Genomic DNA, 17,504 nt, shown 5'->3' with positions numbered 1-17,504 from the left:
ACTGGCTACCACTCAACCTCTGACTCGTAACGCCCTATTGAAATTACAATAGTGTCACCTGTACCTAGTGGGGTCGAATACAATAGCAGTCCGCGACCTCATAGCTACGCATCTAGGAACCAATACGTTCAACTTCCCATCATAACATCAAACTTTGAAATTTGGCAATCCATCATATCGTCTGTTGAAACACTACCTGCTTCAACTCCACCAATCTCGAGCAGTATACAGGTACCAACAGACATCATTTATTCAAAAGAATCAACTATCGGACACTAAAACAAATCCACCTGGTCTGGAAAGTCGCGATAACAATGCAAGCCGTTCAAGCTCAACATGGGGAGAGGAGGCGATTCGACAACATGTCGAGCTCAGCTTCATCTTGCATCCCAATGCAGATAGCTTCGATGCAACAACAATCATCTCCATCATCATCACTAAGAAATGATTGTTGGAATTCGCCTCTGTGTCCTCGAAACATGCCAACAAATAGCCTTACTACAGGCATTCTACCACCTTCCTGTGGTGGCGGATCGAAGAAACCCACAACACCGCAAACCAACAGCGGTCGCGTGTCGCCCACAACAGAGATATCTTTTCAGACTCCTAACTCGACAACTTCCAACAACTACACAGAGATCACGTCGGCGTCCGTGAGACCAGAGCAGAGCAGCCAACCGACGATGAAGCGCTCAAGGACTGGTAACGGCACCCCCACAGACATCAAGCCCGAGGAAACGAGTCCCACCCTGAGTCCACAAGAGAGCACGTCAAACTCGGCGACTGCAAACTCGGGATGCAAGGAAAAGCGACTTCCGCACCACGTCATCGAGCGCAGATATAGAGAGAACCTCAACTCTCAGATCGAGTCTCTTCGCGCCGCCGTGCCCAGCACTTCAGCTTGTCTGACCTTGGACATGGAGGACATTGGCAATGCCAATGGCGGTTCCGCCATCCGTCCCTTGAGCAAAGCAGCTGTCATTGCGCATGCCGCGGAGTACATGCGCCAGCTCGCAGCACAGAACGAGGAAGTCGAGAGGATGAACCGAGAGCTAAGAGTCACTGTCGAGGCACTAAGACGACTCGTGAATTGCGAAGACTGCGGCGTCGTACAGCAGATTGTAGACGCCGGAGCATGAGTTCGAGGTTTCGCATCATGAACTTCTAGTTGGAAAGAGACGAAGGGGCATCACGTATATTAATCACGTCTCGAACATTGGATTCTGGCGTTTGGGACGAAGGGACACATTGAGAACGGCGTAACTAATGTCATTGCTGGAGTTTTGGAGAGCCCATGACCACGGGAGGAGAGGGAGGACATCAACCACTTTTGTTTCGTTTCTGCGATTATCGGGCTCTAACATGGAAAACACGCCTGTCTCTGTCACTTGCAAATTTTTATATATACGTATACCCTACTAGAACGACACGGGCTGTCGAATTGAAAAACACTCCATTCTACTTTCCTCCCACATGCCACAACTCGCCACTCCACGACCCATAAACTCAAAACAGAGAAACTCCGAACCTCACTCAACCCACGAGTCATTTCCATATACAAGTACAAGTATTTCGCCGCAATCGTAAGATTGATCACCAAACACAATCGTAAGATCTTGCTAGCGGGTATAAAGTACAGGACAAGTACACACGGACTGGGCATTGAGTGAGGGATATTCTACTGATCAATGCTGTGAGTGGAATGCTGTGGTCATGACAGTCCAGGAATCAGACAGGGCACGAAAGAATCCGCATGGGGCAGAGAAGCAGAAAGGCTGGAGAAAATAGGAGCCTTTCCTGCGTATACAGCATGAATCTAGCATCTGCTACAAGAAGCTCTGGACAGGTTGAGAAGGAAAAGAAGATTGCATACATACAGTACAAGCTTGCTACAGGTATGCATGCGGGCAGGAAATTGTGTGGTTCTGTGCTGGTGGTTCCACATGAGCTCATACGCACGTACACACGTATACACATACATGATACATGGATATGGGGTTACAGAGCCTTTTGCTCCAGCGCAGCAGATTCAGTCCCGGTTCCAGCTTCAGGAAGCAAGCACGCACACACGCATGCAAGCAAGACTGACATTCGCATATCTTGCTCGAACCAGCGAGAGCCGGCCGGCAAGGCCCAGCGTCCAGCTAGGGATAGGAAGGGTGACGATCGGGAAGGAAAGGCAAGGACAGGGGAGAGGAGAAGGGCGCGGCCTTTCTCCCCCCTTGTGGAGGATTCTCATAGAGTGGTATGCTGCTTGGCAAGGTTATTGTTTCTTTTGCCTATTTCATTCTTTCTGGCATTTTCCAGATCACGAGTAAGTTGGTTCACGGGATGTGGAGAGTAGGCCGCAGTGGCACCGCCCCGTCAGGGCTATGGTCCTTTTCTCTCCATATAGTATAAGGGCGATTCCGTGCGTTACGTATACTGTACTTTTGGCTCTGTATCGCGGACGACCCGATGCGCCATACTTATCCTAGATCAGCAAGATGGGCAAGGGAGCGTCTGGGCCCCGTGTGTTTCTTGCCGTGTATATCGCAAACGGCTTGGTAAGCTTGAAAGACGGGGACCTCTTATTCTGGCTAGGTTGTGTAGTGCCTGGATCCGGTTTGCTTCGTTCTCACGCAATGCTACGGAGTATAGTTACATGCTTCCATCGGGCTTTTCAGGGAGCTCGTCAGTGTCTCGTGTCTTCTAGGTATCTCTCGTGTCATCGTGGTCGGTGTTCATGTATGTGTATTCATGTATGGGCCTAACTTTCATGTGGACCGAGCCAACGGCACAACATGGGAAGGTGCGATCGAGGCGCGTAACCTACATTTCTTCCCAAGCAAGCAAACATGGTAACCCGGAACGTTGACTTCGTGCAGATATCATCGAGGCGGTGTGCACTTGGATACACCGAATGACATAACAAAATTGTGACGTCGATCTTCACCTGTCTACCGGCAACATCCTTAGGAAATCCACTCGAAGGGTTGGCATGTACTTTTGGTGTTTCATTTTATGCGCTACTAAGGGTTCCTCGTCATTTACATATTCTGGCCCAGCGCGAACTGATGAAGCACGAAGCTACCGGTTCTGTAAAGCTTCGCGAGAAGACAGTACATTACTGTATAACACTTTCACAGCTCAGACATCAAGGATTGAGGAATAGATGCCTGGATACAGTACCTCAAGGGAGATTCTTTAGCTCGGCTTGCACGAACTCGTCGATCTTTGCGGGGAGAGGTTCTGGCAGGGTTTCGACTGTTGTTGTTTTGAACGTCAGCTGACCATTGCTTGAGTCATGAGATTCGCATGTTCAAGCAAGACTTACTAATCTTGCGGAAGCTCGCCGTTCGTTCTCGCAAGTCGGCGTTGCCCGCATCCAGCTTTGATACGGCAAGAAGGCATTTCAAAGCAGGAAGATAAAGTTCTGTTCATAGTGTCAGCTGTCGCACTCAAATCCGAATGTTCCGAATTGATAAGATCCGACTTACTTCTTCGGCTGTAAACCTCGTAGCCTGCGAATTGTGCATTGACGTTAAGGGGACTTTGCTCCAATAACGGTGTGAGGTACTTCATGGCCTCGCCGAGAGGATCCTTCGTGGCTGTGAGCTGTCGTCCTTGAGGATCGAGATCCTCCTTCTTGGTCTCGCCATCAGTAGAGGTTGCAGTAGCCTTTGCTGCCGCTGCTGCCTTCTTCTCTGCCTCGACTCGTTCTTGTTCCTTCCTGGCTTGTTTCGCGGCCTTCTTCTTGTCCGCCTCGGAGACACCCTCGCCGTTGACAAGGCCTTTCTGTGCCAATTCAGGCCTATCGAAGAGCATGGTGTAGATCTTGATGGCGGAGAGAGCGGCGCGCGTGTAGAAGGGATGTTGACGCAGATGGTCTTCCCATCTAATCATATCGATATATGCGCGGATTTGGCCCTTGCGAATAGAGAAGCTGTGGAAGTCGAACTGGTCCTCTTGCCATACGTCGAAGATATCATAGATGGTCTTGAATCTCTTCAGGGCGAGACCTAGGTTTCCTTGACGTGACCAAGCCTCTCCGTCTTCGTACAGATACCACATGCATTGCATGTCGATAAGATCTCCCAGAGGTCCTCCTACGGCTTCCTTCCTCGTGAATAGGCCCATCGTCTCAATGGCCTTGTCGTTTTCGTTGTTTCTCAACTGGTACTTGGCACACTTTGTGTTGATGTAACGATCCTTCAAGTCGAGTTCTCGAGCCTCGTTCATTGCAGCCGATGCCTGGGCAACGTCGCCTTGATGCTTGTAGATTCTGGCCTTTGTATAGTGGTAGGTGTAGTCGTTTTGCTCAGGTCTCATCTCGATGGCCTTGTTGACGTAGTCCATAGCCTTAGAGAGGTCGCGCGAGAGGTGGTAATTGTAGTGTTGGGCAAGGAAATAAGTGAGTGCCAGCTTCCAGAGGTCCGGCTTGTCACCGTTCGCATCTGCTGCTCCGTTGGCAGCATTCTCGGCCTCATAACCATGGACGAGCTCTTGGATAGTGCTCAACTTCTCGGAGTCTATGTAGAGAGCCTTTACATTCGCAAAAGTGGAAGGGACACCTTTCTGGAAAACGCGGCGAAGGTATTTATCGGCCGCTTCCCGGAAAGCGCTGCCTTGTAGGAAGTCTAGCGGTACTCGTCTGGGGGCATCAGATCTTTCGTTCTTGTCTGCGTACTCCTGGTACATGGCAGCCAACTTCTCGTGCGATGCCGGGTCATTCCTGTCCAAACCTAATGACTTTTCAAGTCCATCGTAGTATGCTCTTTTCTCGGAGTTTCTGTTCAACAAGGCCCTGTATGCAGCCTCGGCCTCGGGCTTGCGATCAAGCTTCAATAGGTATTGCGCCTTGTACTCCATGACAGCGGTGCGATCGGGGTTGGTCTTGAAAATGGTCTCAAGATGGTCCAGAGCTCTCTGGTAGTCACCAGACTCTGCAATGATGGTGTTCTTGTACAGACAAGCTTCGTGATGCTCCATGTCAGTGCGAGGAGGAGGATTCTTGAGAGTTCCTTCGTAAGTGGTGAGCACTTTCTCGGCGGCCTCGAGTTCTCCGGCAAGATGGTGAGCGACAGCGACAGCGGTCCAGTTCTGCCTGAGTTGGGGCCTGGCCTGCAATTGCACCTTCCTGCTCTGGATGAAGCCTTGGTAATCCCGAGTCTGGCATTGCAAAAGCGCAAGATCACGCTGGATCTGCGGCGAATCAGGCTCGAGTCTGAGTGCGAACTTGTATGCCTTGGTTGCCTCCTCATAGTTCTTAGCAGAGCGGTAGAGCAAGCCGTAGACATGCCAGCAGACATGCGACTTCATGGCATTCTTCAGGGCAATCTTGCAGAGATCGAATGCTTCCTCCGTCTTGCCCTGGCTGTTCAATATGAGAGCCTTCATGGCTTGTGTGTCTCCATGATTCGGGTGCTTCTTGAGGATCTGATCCGCCGCTTTGATTCCTATACACAAATATATGAGCACCGCCCACAGACCGTCTTCTTCCTTCTTGATTCACCCACCCTTCTTGTACTGTTTCGACTCGTACGCTTGTACCACTTGCCGGAACAGCGAATTTTCCTTGGAGGGTAGAGGTTGCGCCATGGTTGCAGATCAAATGATGTCTTTTTTCTAATTCTATTTCTGTCCGCTGTATCCAACAGTTGACCTTGCCAGTGCACTTGGTGTATTTCTCGAATTAGGCTGATATAGTGGGATGACACTTGAGTCGTGCAACTGCGAAAGTCAAGGAGAGCGCCGTCGAGTCGTGTGAGAAAATAGAACCAAAGGTCAAATTTAGTGAACGAACAAGAATTGTCCCTCGGAGATCTAAGAACAATGCACGCTATGAGGCGAAGAAGAGTAGACGAACCCAAATATCTTACAGTAGAACTGGCCGTAATTGGAGCAGCTTTCGAGCGTCACCAAGTCCGACCCATAATATGCCAGATGGTGATGGCGGTATCTGCCGAAGTATTGCCGCATCCATTTCGTAAGGTACCTATATCATACCATTCGGTATACAAATATTTACATACAGTATCCACGAGATTTGATGTATATCGTCAATCGAGTCCATTAGTACTGCGGCGTTCAACCTGACAGTCTTGCCGATCGTCGACTGCCTGCTATGACTTCCTTCTTTGCCGGAGCAGCTCTGGTCGACTTCGACTTGGCTTTGGGAGTTGCCTTTTCTTTGGCCTCATCCTCGTCCTCGCTGCCTGTTTTCGCTTGTTCTTCCATCTTGACCTTGTCATCCTCCTGCTTCACCTTACGCTTTGCGCCAGCTTTGACTTTCTTGCTCGAGCTTTCTACTTTGGATTCCTCGGTGACCTCGGCCTTGACCGCCGCCGCGGTCTTGCGTCCACGCTTTGCACTCTCTGGTTCCTCACTTCCCCTACCATTGGCCTTCCTTTTCTTTCCATTACTTTTAGCTGATTCTGCCACGCCGTCTGGCTTCTTAACGTCATCGTCGTCGTCCTCGAGTTCTGATGTAGACACATCACCAGCCACAGCTGCTGTTTTCTTCTGCACACTTGGTACAATGGCCGATGTCCTCCCACCCACTTTGAGGTGCACAATCTTCTCGCCATTCGGCAATTTGTTGACCTCGCCCTTCTTGCCCTTGTCCCAGCGGTACTTCATCAACCAGTTCTCCGGGAACTTGTCAGACTCGGCCAATAGCTCGCACGCGGTCGTGCATACGAAAAGAAGCTTGTCATGTAACGTCTTCAGTTGCTCATCGCTAAAGGTGTTGCTGTATTGTTCGGGATGTATGCGTGCCTGATAGAGAATTTCATCTGCTACCCAATTGCCAACGCCACTGATGTTGCCCTGATCGAGCAGCAGTGCCTTGGCAGGGACTCTCTTGCTTCTCATCTTCTTCGTGAACCAGTCAAGAGTCAATACATCTTTGTCGACGACTGGATCAGGGCCATTCTCCTTCAGAGGACTCATTTTCCGTAAGTCTTCTCCATCCCCGTCAATCAGCCGGATCCTTGCGAGACGTCTCGCATCAACAAACGCAACTTCATCGTCGTCCTCAGTTTTAAGGATGAACTTCCAGAAGCGTGGAGGCCACTGTGCATCTTCCTCCTTCTTGGGTCTATAATGGCTGTTGTCGTCCTTTGAGAACTTGACCCAGCCAGTCATGCCCAGATGCATGACAGGATGGGGTGGAGAATCCATGACAAGCCAGAAGTATTTGCCCTGCTGCCGTGCCTCAAGCGCAGTCTTATCAGTCAGGGAAGCCTGGAAGGCTGCCGCAGTAGTGCCAACCTTGCCATACACTATGTTGTCTTCCTGTACCTGCACAGAAGCGATGCGTTTATTGATCAAGTGTTTTTTGAGATAATGGACGACCCGCGCCACTTCTCCAATCTTCCGAACAATCAACGGACGGACACTTGTGGGGGAAAGAGAAACTTACTTCGGGCATGGTGACAGAGGACTTTGGTGTCAGCAACTATGGTACAAGGTCACGAATTATTGGGAAGATGACGGTACTGTAGTGATAAATTCTTCGCAAGTTGATAAGTGCAAACACTGGAGAACGCGCTTTACGCGCTTTAGAGAGAGGGACGCGCGCCCGCGAAACACTGTATATGACGTGTTACATACCTGTATAGTATATCTTATCGTCACTCGCCCATGGCAACTTACTACAGCAGAATCCAGAGCTTCGTTGCTGGCACATCGGAATGGCCTGTGGTGATTTAGACCTTTCGAAAACTTGACCCTTCACAATGACCAGCAATCATTATCTCGATTTGGTGAGATCATTACTCAGTACGACCAGAGGTCTCCCCCGAGGTACAATTAAGGTACTGTAACAACACGCAAAGCACGAGGACCCGTCTCCACGCTTTCCCGGCGTTTACTAAAAAGCTGCTGTAATCTCCACGTGCTCCGAAGGACCCATTTGTGAATCTTCTTACACCGCAGCAGCAATTACAGTCCGCGACGCGCCCCAATCGGGTAAGTCGAAGAGATGTACAAATAGAAATATATATCTCAACAAGGTCCAAGTCATCTTTTCATGTTCCTTTGCCTTGATATATTGCTCTTTACATCTCTTCTTTTGCTGTCTTTCCTTCTTTCTGTCTCGCAGGAAAGTGGGCTTTGACAGGAAATCATGAAATCGACGACGCTGTTATCGCTTCTGGCGGCGGCGGCGGCGGCTACTGCGCCCTTGACAGCGGCGCACGCTGGACACGACCACCACGACCACGACAGGCATTGGTCCGCGGCCGACCTGGAAGAACTCGAAAACAAATGGGGCACGGATTTTGGATTCTCGGGAATCAACACTTTTGGTGCGCTTTCATACGTGATCTCTTGGATTGGATACATTCCATCTCCAGAGAGCTAGGTCTATGTTGGTTGCTACCAGTGCTGATTTTTTTTTCTTGTATATTAGCACATCTTCCTCATTTCAAGTGCCTGACTCAGCCCAAGAACTCGTTTGATATTGGCGTTATCGGTGCTCCTTTCGATACTGCTGTGAGCTATAGACCAGGTAGGTCTTTCTTTCGTTCAATCTAGCCCTGCACAATCGACTTATGTTCTATGTGCTGTTCAATCGCACTCAAAAGACAAGAAAAAGAAGAAAGAGTATTGAGGTGTATCAAAAAACCAGGTGCTCGTTTCGGCCCACGAGCCATCCGCGCAGCATCAGCTCGCCAGACCTCGCTGCGCGGCTATAACCCACGCGCATCCCTGAACCCGTACGCCTCATGGGCAACAGTAGTAGACTGCGGAGACATCCCAATTACCCCCTTCGACAACTCCCTCGCGCTGCGCCAAATGTCCGAAGGCTTCTCGGAGCTCTCAACCCGCAGATCCAGCCCGCAAAACGCCGCGTCCGCAGCAACCTACCTGCAGACGCCCAAGCTCCTGACCTTAGGCGGCGACCACAGCATCGCGCTGCCGGCCCTGCGCGCCCTCAAAGCGAAATACAACAAGCCGATCGCCGTCGTGCACTTCGACGCGCACCTCGACACCTGGCATCCCTCGAAATATCCCTCGTACTGGCTGGACCTCGACGACCCCAACACGCAATCCTTCTTCACGCACGGCAACATGTTCTGGATGGCAGCGACAGAGGGCCTGATCGCAAACGGCAGCTCGATCCACGCGGGCCTGCGCACGCGTCTATCCGACGAAGACGACAACGTCAACGACGACCAGCAGGGCTTCACACGCATCTCGACCGACGACATCGACGACATGGGCGTCAGCGGCATCGTGCAAACCATCCTGGCCAAAGTCCCCAAGGACTACCCCGTTTATCTGAGCATTGACATCGACGTTATCGATCCTGGCTTGGCGCCTGGGACCGGCACGCCTGAGCCGGGCGGTTGGTCGACCCGTGAGCTCATTCGTATCCTGAGGGGTATTCAGGGGCTTAATGTTGTGGGAGCGGATATAGTCGAGGTCAGCCCTGCGTATGATGGCGCTACCGAGGCTACCGCTCTCGCTGCTGCTCAGGTTGCCTTCGAGGTGCTTACGAGCATGGTCAAGAGGGGGTTGATCGAGCAGGCTGAGATCAAGACTGTGCCTGAGGGCAAGTCGGAGCTGTGAGAGGCCTTGTGAACGAAACGCTGTGTTTACTGGAGGTATACTCAAGAAAAACGACGTATGAGATTGGAGAAACGATTGACATGTACTTGAAGATTGGAGAAATGATAGACATTTGCTTGGGAATTGGCGACGCGGCACTCTGAAATACATCAAGTCACGATTTGATTGGGTATGATGATTATCAACATATAGAATGTCAATTCAACGTCAGAAAGGCTCACAACGGAAAAAATTCGTCTTCGTTATTCGTGTTGTAACCTGCATAGGCTGTGTTTATTCATTGAAGCGTGTGCGTCGTGAACCCTGATAACCTCATCATGAATGCACGAGTCTGCCCCCCTTTCGCTTGCAAGATCCGTATCCGCCAAGCAAATCAATTCTAGCTGAAAGGAACAAAAACCTCAATCTGCGCTGCTAGCTAATGCATAAGAAAAAGAAAATAACCATTTTCATCATCGTGAAGGTCGTTGAATGGAGTCAACCGAGGTCACCGTTTCAGAAGTCGAGCGTCGAAGGATGCCCCTGGGTCGCGCCGGATTGGTGCCACTTGGCCCCGGCTCAGATGTTTGCGGAGGCGGTCCTTGCTCAGTCGGATCGAATGAAACATTACCTGGCGGTTTCTGCCGAACGCTGAATTCCTAGTATCTAGCTGGCGGAGGACCCATGGGTGGTGGCGGAATGTTCTGACCGTATACCATTTGTCCAGGGGGAGGGCCGCCGGGCATACCGGGGCTACCTTGGCCGTAGGGGTTCATCTGCGGCACCTGGCTATACATGCGCATCATTTCGATTTGCTGCTGTCGTTTCTCTTCTTTTTCGCGTTTGGCACGTCTCTTCTGTCGATCGCGCTTATGCTTCTCAAGTTCATGGACCTCGCGTCTGGAAAATCGTCAGTACATCATCGGCGCCCTAGAAACACCGGCAACAACATACCTTTGCTCATTCATCTCTTTCCATTCGCTGAAAGCGCCCTTGATACCCAGTGCTGCGATACCGACGGCGGCAGCGTCTTGTACCCAGGCCTTGGTCTGTTTCTTGCGAGCTTCTTCTGGTGACATCTCGCCCTCTGCAACCAGCTTGTGTCGCTTTTCGTGTGCTTCCATACTTGAGTAGACGCCATGGGCGGCATGAATGGTAGCGACAGTGGCCAGTCCGGCAGTGATGAGCTCCTTACCGCGCATCCGCTTGCGCTTCGCTTCCATGTCTGTAGTACTACTTGAGGAGCTTGCACTATGGTCTCGTCCCTTCGAAGCAAGGGCGCCAGCTCCGGCGCCTGCCCCGGCTGCTTGGAGTGCGCCATTATTAGGCGTACGTCCGCGATCGGCGCGGGCGCCTGTACCTGGTGGCTGTGAGCGGGCTTGGCCGTTATTACCACGGCGATTGCGGGAGGGGACATACGAGTCTGCTGAGCTGGAAGAGGGGGAGCGCCTGCGGCGAGACTTAGACCTGACACGATCGTATATGGCCTTGCCTGCCGCAGCCAGAGCGCCGCCTGCAGCCAGCTCCTTCAGACCGCCGCCGCCGCCACCGCCACCGTCACGTCCTCTGGACTGGCTCCTACCCCGACCAAAGACGGAACGAGAACGGCTGCGCGAGCGACCATACGGTGATCCATCACGTCCGCGACTCTTGCTGCGAGGACCGTTCGCCAGACGGTTTGCGGCCAGGCCACCGATGACGGCTTCTGCCAAATGACGCTTGGTTTTTCTCTCCGGATCACGGTCAACAAGACCATCAATACCACCAGCACTGAGGGCGGCAGTGGCGATTCGTCGACCCTTCTCGCCAGTCCATGGCCCGGCTTCTTTGCGAGAACGGAAAGCCTCTACGGCGCCAGCAACCAGAGCAGCTTGAGCAGCTTGAGCCCATTTGCGTTCGGATCTGCCCTTGGAACGACTTCTAGTGCGGCTGCGGGAAGAATCAGACGAATATTGGCGGCCGCGGGATTTGTCTCTGCGATGGCGAGATCTGCTTCGGCTGCGCTCGCGACCTCCACCACCGCCAACGAGGGCAGCAGCGACACCTCCTAAACCCAAGCCTTCCAGGACTTCACCGACTCCAGACTTTCTACGCTCGCGGTGACGACGGGGCGACTGGTATTCCTCGGAGTCATAGTCTCTATCATATCTGTCGGGCTTGCGCTCACGACGACCTCGGTTGCGTCCAGCGGCATATCCACCGGCAGCGGCAGCAGCAGCTGGGCCAGCGTAGTCGGAATGTCCGTCATCGTCGTAGTAGTCTCTTCTTCCCACACTGCGAGCACGTCTTGGAGGGGGGTAGTTGTCGTGTCTGCGGGCGTAGCGGTCGCCGGCAGGAGGCGGGAAGTCCCTGGGGATGTCTTCGACACTGTCTTCACGAGAGCGATAGACCAAGTCACGGGGAGGTGGGCCATGGCCCCTTTCGACGTAGGTCGTCTCTTGAACAAATTCAGGCTCTCCACGATCGCGAGGGCGGGTGCGAGTAGCACGGTAACGACGGGCGTCGCCGTAGTCGCCGTATTCTGACATGGCGTCGTCGAGCAAGGGGTTAGATGGAGGTCACAGGTACACAGGACAAGATGTGAATGCGATGACCGCGACGCGATATAGACGTCGTCGTGCCGATGAGATGAGTAAAGTCTTGTGTTGCAGTCGTGAAAAAGATGTCTAGTGAGGATGCAAAGGTTCGTAGGAAGCGACGAGGAAGGAGATCGTGGTCGTGGAAGTCGGATGAAGAATGATGTAATGTGGAAGGTGAGATTTGTGGGATGCAAGATTCAAGGCGCAGGTGCAGGTGTGAAGCGTGGTGGTAGGTGGCAGGTGCAAGTGCCTGCAGGGTTGCAGGGTGCAGTCGCAAGTTCGGGTGAGTTGGCAGTCACGTTTCGCTGCTGCCGTGCTGCTTGCTGCTCTGTTCTAATTTCTTCCTGTTCGTCTGGTTCCTTTCTGCCTGTCTGCTGCCTGATGATAGATGATTCGCGGGGTCTTTTGCTTCAGCCGCAGAGCACGGGCTGGGGTGTTATGATTCGCGTAGATTCGGTGCAAATCCGACACATGAAACACTTTGCGCAAGAGAGGGGTAGGAAGGAGACACTGAGCAGATTTCAGGTAAGCCTGGGGTGAAAGTCTCGAATCAAATCAGGGTTCGACGATGATGATGATGATGATGGTGGTGGTGATGATCGCAAGACAGACACTTGAAAGGAAAGTAAATTGATTGCGAGCGTCGAGCCAACTAGAGGTAAGGTCGCGAGGAATCTGTGACAAGCATGGGACTAAGAGCATTAATGGAGGAAAGTGCGCGGTGCGGATGATCGATTGTAGGTCGCATGTGGGCAACAACAGAGTGTGGAGTGTGGGTGGCAGGGGAGGCACATGTGCAGCCCACTATACGTCATATTCTAGCGATGCCCAACCTGTAAGATGCAGGTGGTACGGCGCTTAGCACTCTTGCAGCGAAACTAACGTTACTCTGTCCAGCCGGCCATTTCTCGAGAATGGCAGCCGGACAGCGAGCTGTCGCGCCCAGCATCATCACATTTCATGCCTTGTGGTTGCGAGTCTTCGTTTTCTAGAAAAAGATAAAATATGTAAATCGACTTAACCGTGAGACATCAACAACGCTCCCATGGTTGGCTAAAGGGCACTAGGCCAAAATGCGTACCTGAAACTCTGTCGATAAGGTAGTAGTCCCCAACGTTTGTTCGCAACGTTGAACCCTCGCAAGCTGAAGCACCACAGCGTTGCAACATTTTAAGGTACCTACCTTTACTCAGAAAAGGTACGGTCCTGTAGGTACTTATACGGCGCAAAGGACTGCTGGCGCGGGATATACACTCAGGATTATATTACCCACTATCTTCGCTCCTTCGGACTATTTCTGTCCGTCTCGAGCTGGTCTCTGCTTTGACCATGGCCTACTATATCAGCAATCCACTTGTATAATAAATATGGCTATCGCGCCCCTATGTAAGGTAGATCCTTTGGTAGATATGCTGGATTTGAATCGCCAAGATACCGTGCTCATGATGCGCCTCAATCCTTGTCGCTTCAGATCAGCGGAGCAAATGCGACCGGCGGAATTATTCAGGGTGGAGAAATCCAAGCGATCGAACGGACGAACGAGCGAACTCGCAGGGTCTGAGTGTAAACCACACAGCCACTAAAGTTGCAATCTGCATCCTCATCCTGCACTGTACCAGAGAGAAGGTACACCAATCAATGGTAACGCAACCTATGTTTCTGGGCCGTATTACTCAAGGATTGCATATGCTTCGCGACAGCCTTGTCGTACGACGAGTCAATTCACATCTTTCAGGCGATCCACTCTGTCCAACTTCAGCATCTCGCATGCAGAATGGATGATTGCCATGTTCAGCTACTATACTAGGTAGTATTGCGGCCATGCTTGGTCGCATGCAATATATTGACTACTTATTCACCAGCCGAGCACACGGAATGGCGGTTGCCCTTAGCTCTGCATATATATTGCAGAGCTAACTGCGTGCCCTGTCCATGTCGGTATATGTAGGTGTTAGTGAGGCCAGACTTTGTCCAGTTTGAACTTCATCTCGTGGCTTTTGCGTGCGATTCACGAACAGCGGATCGACCACAGTGCCAAATCCAAAGGCCAGCGACATGGCAACTACTGCCAGTGCCACCACAACTGCCGCTCCATCCGCAGCAGCTTTGACGACCGTCTTCACACCCGCAACGACATGTAGCGGACTGACCTTTTCGGCACCAGATTACTCGATATGGTATAACGAGCCTGTGCCTGCTCCGACCATCACGGAGTCTGGCTGTTACCCAAGCCAATGGCTCAATGGCTATACTGCATTGTCAACTTCTTCTGTGGCACCTGCATTGAGCCCATTGGTGTGCCCATTGGGGTGGTCGACCGCCTTGAAGTCGACCAGCAATTACATAGCGTGTTGTCCAACGTGAGCATCGACATCGAGGTATGCGTGGAAATGCTTGCTGACTCTGGTAGTGGGTATAATGTGCATCCTCCGGCAAGCACTGTAGACAAACAACGCCCGGTTTACGGGGGACTCTGCTTCAGCGAGTTCCTCGCCGATGTGAGCCTTACGGTTGTCGAATATAACAAGACCGGAATAGTGCAGACCCAGACGGTGCCATTCTCGACGTCTGGACAGGTTTACGCGCACATCATTGATGGATACGTGAGCAAGGATGCTCTCACGACTACGGTAGGTTCTGGCACGGAGACTTCACTTACGGCAAACAATAGCTGACTTGAAGACGAGAAGAGCGCCGCGCCAAACGCCAGTGGATTATCTATGTCTACTGCATCTTCCATTGCAACATCATCACCTTCAGTCAGTCACAAACACCTCTCCGGAGGCGCGATAGCTGGCATAGTGATCGGATGTGTCGTGGGCGTGCTTGCCGTCCTTGCTCTAGGATTCTTCGTCCTTCGCCGGCGGAAGCAGCAGCAGAAGTCGAAGCAACTTCCGGACAAGGTGGATGGCGAGGTGCTGGAGGCGAACGATGGGCAATTAATCAGGAATGAGTCGGACGGGACGCCGATCTTCGAGACGGATGCCACTCCAGTGACAGAGAAGGACGGATTCCCAAAGGTGGCATCGACAGAGGACAGCGCAAAGTCACCTGCAGAGCTGGCAGCAGGGAGGGACGCTGCTCACGAGATGGAGAGCCCGCCTATCTTGCCGGAGCCGGCAGAGCTTGAGTCGGCATTTGACCCGAACTGGCATCGTGGCACACAAGAGCCACGATGATTGTGATTGGCTAAAAGCAAAGAGCAGAGGTGGAAAAGTTATTGGCAAATTGCTGAATTGATGGAATAATAGGCAGAGTACAGTATAGAATCGAGATACGACGTATAATGGCTACTCTACCTTGGCTTGCTTTGTGATGGTATCTGCAACTTCTGATGAGACGCCATGCACGATATGGGTCTGTGGCTCCTGTGCGTAGGCGCAACTAGATCATGTGTAGTCTTGACACAGCGTGATAGTGGTAAAATGTAATTACTGTAGTAAGGTATCATCGTTGAAACCGGCGACTGCGGATGGAAGTGACCGCCAAGCTCTTGTTTTCGCCGCAGAAATATTAATGCGGAGAGGAAGGAACAGAGACAAATAATTTGCCCTAAAGTGGAAGCTGCTGCGTAAAACAATATCGTATCACTATCTGCACTGTTTCCACGCCGCTGATTTCTACATTGACTTACCACCTTAACAAGACCTGTCCTCGAGTCGCATCCCGGACAGTGTACAGAATCGTTCTGACAGCGATTTGTACGGGAAGATGGCGGAAACCACAGGCGCTGATCCTGTACCTAAACCTGCAAATGCCGCAGCTCCTGGGAAGATGGCAGCAGCAGCAGCAACAACAGGCACCACGGCCAAGGCAACAGTGGCAGAGGAAATGAACCCAGCCTTCAAGATGATGGGTATGTCAGACGCTGAATCAGAAATCCCCAGGTTGCTGTATGTACTGACACTCGAGCGCAGGACTTCCCAACTTCAAGGCCAAATTACCGTCACGGAACTGGATGATCTTCCTGGGAATCACGGGCTCTTTCGCAGCAGCAGTCGCATACGACAAATACCAGACGAAGCGCACAAGACAAAAGTGGTGTGATCTGGTCGCTCCCCTCGCCGAGCAAACGATTGGTCCAGATGTGCTGGCCCGAAGAGTCACGGTCTACATCGAGGCTCAGCCCGCCGACGGCCTGCGAAATGCACGCGAACACTTCCACGAATACATCAAGCCTACTCTTGTGGCCGCCGCCATGGATTGGGATGTTGTCGAGGGAAGAAGAGAGGGCGATGTCAGATACGGCACTGCAGAGCGGATACGACGATACAGGCAAAGAAAAGGCGAGCAAGCGAATCCACGCGACGATGACACGGATCCCAGTGTGGTTGTTGAGAATCTCAGGGAAGGGCTGGGCACGCCGAGAGAATCTGGACCGGCAGGAGATCTGGTCGTCGGACGACACGCGTGGAAAGAGTACGTTCGAGGCGTCCACGAGGGCTGGTTGGGCCCTATGAACAAGCCAGAGGCTGAGATTCCGAGTGCGACGAGCCTTTCCGCTGTCGAGCAGCCTCTGTTGGAAACAATTGAGACTGCTGCTCCGGTCGCTGCCGATGCTGCCACGACTCTGGCTGCCTCGGCTCCATCTTCACCTCCAGACAATGTCTCCCCCCCTGACGATGCCTCACCCACCGCGCCCGTCGATCAGCCTGCGCCTGTGCCCGAAGCACCAAAGACAGAAGAAGCCGAAAAGACGAAACGTCTGTTGAAACCCGACCCCTATATCTCCACCTCCGCCTACGCCTCTGCTCAACCGCCGCCGTCAATGCCTCAAGAACTCGGTCCCACAGCCATCATACCTGTCGCACACATTCTCGGTTTCTGGAAATTCCCCATCCGCATCTGGCGATTCCTGAACCGAAGAGAGCTAGCCGACGACATCGGTCGGCGCACTGCCGCTCTCTGCCTGGCGTCCTCGCGACCCTTTGACAGTGTTGTCGAGCCCGAGACTGCTCTGGACGAGGAGGAGGCTGGCTGGCACAAGAGTGTGCGAAAGCGAGACAGAAGTGACGGCGCCGAGAGTGTGTGGCTGGATCCCATCGTATTCGACGAGCGAATCATTGAGCGAATGAGGCTGTTCGAACTCACACGCGATGACGAGGAGCGTGCTGCGCAATTGTTCCAACTGCCTAGAGGCGACAAGAAAGACTCCTATGAGTAGACTTTTGCTTGTCGTTGAGACTTATACGTGAGATGCTGTAGCGATATCACGCGAGCCGATGTGGTCGACCAAACAATTCGCGAGAGCGATTTGTGGACGACAGCTCACAAACTCGGAAAGGAAGGCGAGCCCGTCACGCCAACTTCGAAAAGTCATGTGTTCATATAGTAGAAATAATACCCTTCTCACACCTTCTCTTATTATAACCCTTACTTGCGTCCACG

The 17,504-nt window shown here is 52.3% G+C and overlaps 7 protein-coding genes across 9 annotated transcripts; 4 read left to right on the top strand and 3 right to left on the bottom strand.

Annotated features, from left to right (window-relative positions):
* Positions 1 to 314: 314 nt before the first annotated feature.
* On the top strand, positions 315 to 1,139 carry AAFC00_005578 (uncharacterized protein; the record flags this gene model as incomplete). 2 transcript variants are annotated; one of them, XM_069345383.1, is made up of 1 exon in its annotated part: positions 315 to 1,139. In XM_069345383.1, one exon carries the CDS (start codon positions 315 to 317, stop codon positions 1,137 to 1,139), a length of 825 nt encoding a protein of 274 aa, XP_069203210.1. The 2 variants fall into 2 exon arrangements, with proteins under 2 accessions (XP_069203210.1, XP_069203209.1); XM_069345382.1 differs by having other exon boundaries at positions 480 to 1,139.
* A 2,033-nt stretch (positions 1,140 to 3,172) lies between these two features.
* AAFC00_005577 (uncharacterized protein) lies at positions 3,173 to 5,580 on the bottom strand (the record flags this gene model as incomplete). The annotated part of the gene is made up of 4 exons (XM_069345381.1): positions 3,173 to 3,246; positions 3,317 to 3,415; positions 3,480 to 5,438; positions 5,499 to 5,580. The coding sequence occupies 4 exons, from the start codon at positions 5,578 to 5,580 to the stop codon at positions 3,173 to 3,175; spliced, it is 2,214 nt and encodes a 737-aa protein (XP_069203208.1).
* A 489-nt stretch (positions 5,581 to 6,069) lies between these two features.
* On the bottom strand, positions 6,070 to 7,414 carry AAFC00_005576 (uncharacterized protein; the record flags this gene model as incomplete). Its single annotated transcript, XM_069345380.1, has 2 exons — positions 6,070 to 7,356; positions 7,406 to 7,414. The coding sequence occupies 2 exons, from the start codon at positions 7,412 to 7,414 to the stop codon at positions 6,070 to 6,072; spliced, it is 1,296 nt and encodes a 431-aa protein (XP_069203207.1).
* Positions 7,415 to 8,110: 696 nt separating this feature from the next.
* Positions 8,111 to 9,558, top strand: AAFC00_005575 (uncharacterized protein; the record flags this gene model as incomplete). Its single annotated transcript, XM_069345379.1, has 3 exons — positions 8,111 to 8,291; positions 8,396 to 8,494; positions 8,615 to 9,558. 3 exons carry the CDS (start codon positions 8,111 to 8,113, stop codon positions 9,556 to 9,558), a joined length of 1,224 nt encoding a protein of 407 aa, XP_069203206.1.
* A 638-nt stretch (positions 9,559 to 10,196) lies between these two features.
* AAFC00_005574 (uncharacterized protein) lies at positions 10,197 to 12,065 on the bottom strand (the record flags this gene model as incomplete). Its single annotated transcript, XM_069345378.1, has 2 exons — positions 10,197 to 10,437; positions 10,492 to 12,065. The coding sequence occupies 2 exons, from the start codon at positions 12,063 to 12,065 to the stop codon at positions 10,197 to 10,199; spliced, it is 1,815 nt and encodes a 604-aa protein (XP_069203205.1).
* Positions 12,066 to 14,171: 2,106 nt separating this feature from the next.
* On the top strand, positions 14,172 to 15,295 carry AAFC00_005573 (uncharacterized protein; the record flags this gene model as incomplete). 2 transcript variants are annotated; one of them, XM_069345375.1, is made up of 3 exons in its annotated part: positions 14,172 to 14,476; positions 14,527 to 14,746; positions 14,807 to 15,295. In XM_069345375.1, the coding sequence occupies 3 exons, from the start codon at positions 14,172 to 14,174 to the stop codon at positions 15,293 to 15,295; spliced, it is 1,014 nt and encodes a 337-aa protein (XP_069203203.1). The 2 variants fall into 2 exon arrangements, with proteins under 2 accessions (XP_069203203.1, XP_069203204.1); XM_069348251.1 differs by having other exon boundaries at positions 14,804 to 15,295.
* Positions 15,296 to 15,827: 532 nt separating this feature from the next.
* On the top strand, positions 15,828 to 17,280 carry AAFC00_005572 (uncharacterized protein; the record flags this gene model as incomplete). The annotated part of the gene is made up of 2 exons (XM_069345374.1): positions 15,828 to 15,972; positions 16,034 to 17,280. The coding sequence occupies 2 exons, from the start codon at positions 15,828 to 15,830 to the stop codon at positions 17,278 to 17,280; spliced, it is 1,392 nt and encodes a 463-aa protein (XP_069203202.1).
* Positions 17,281 to 17,504: the final 224 nt, after the last annotated feature.

Source organism: Neodothiora populina, assembly GCF_041146345.1.
Source record: "Neodothiora populina strain CPC 39397 chromosome Unknown canker_contig_5, whole genome shotgun sequence".
Taxonomy (NCBI): Eukaryota; Fungi; Ascomycota; class Dothideomycetes; order Dothideales; family Dothioraceae; genus Neodothiora; species Neodothiora populina.
Note: the sequence above shows the minus strand (reverse complement) of the source record. Positions and strands in the feature narration are given on the sequence as shown.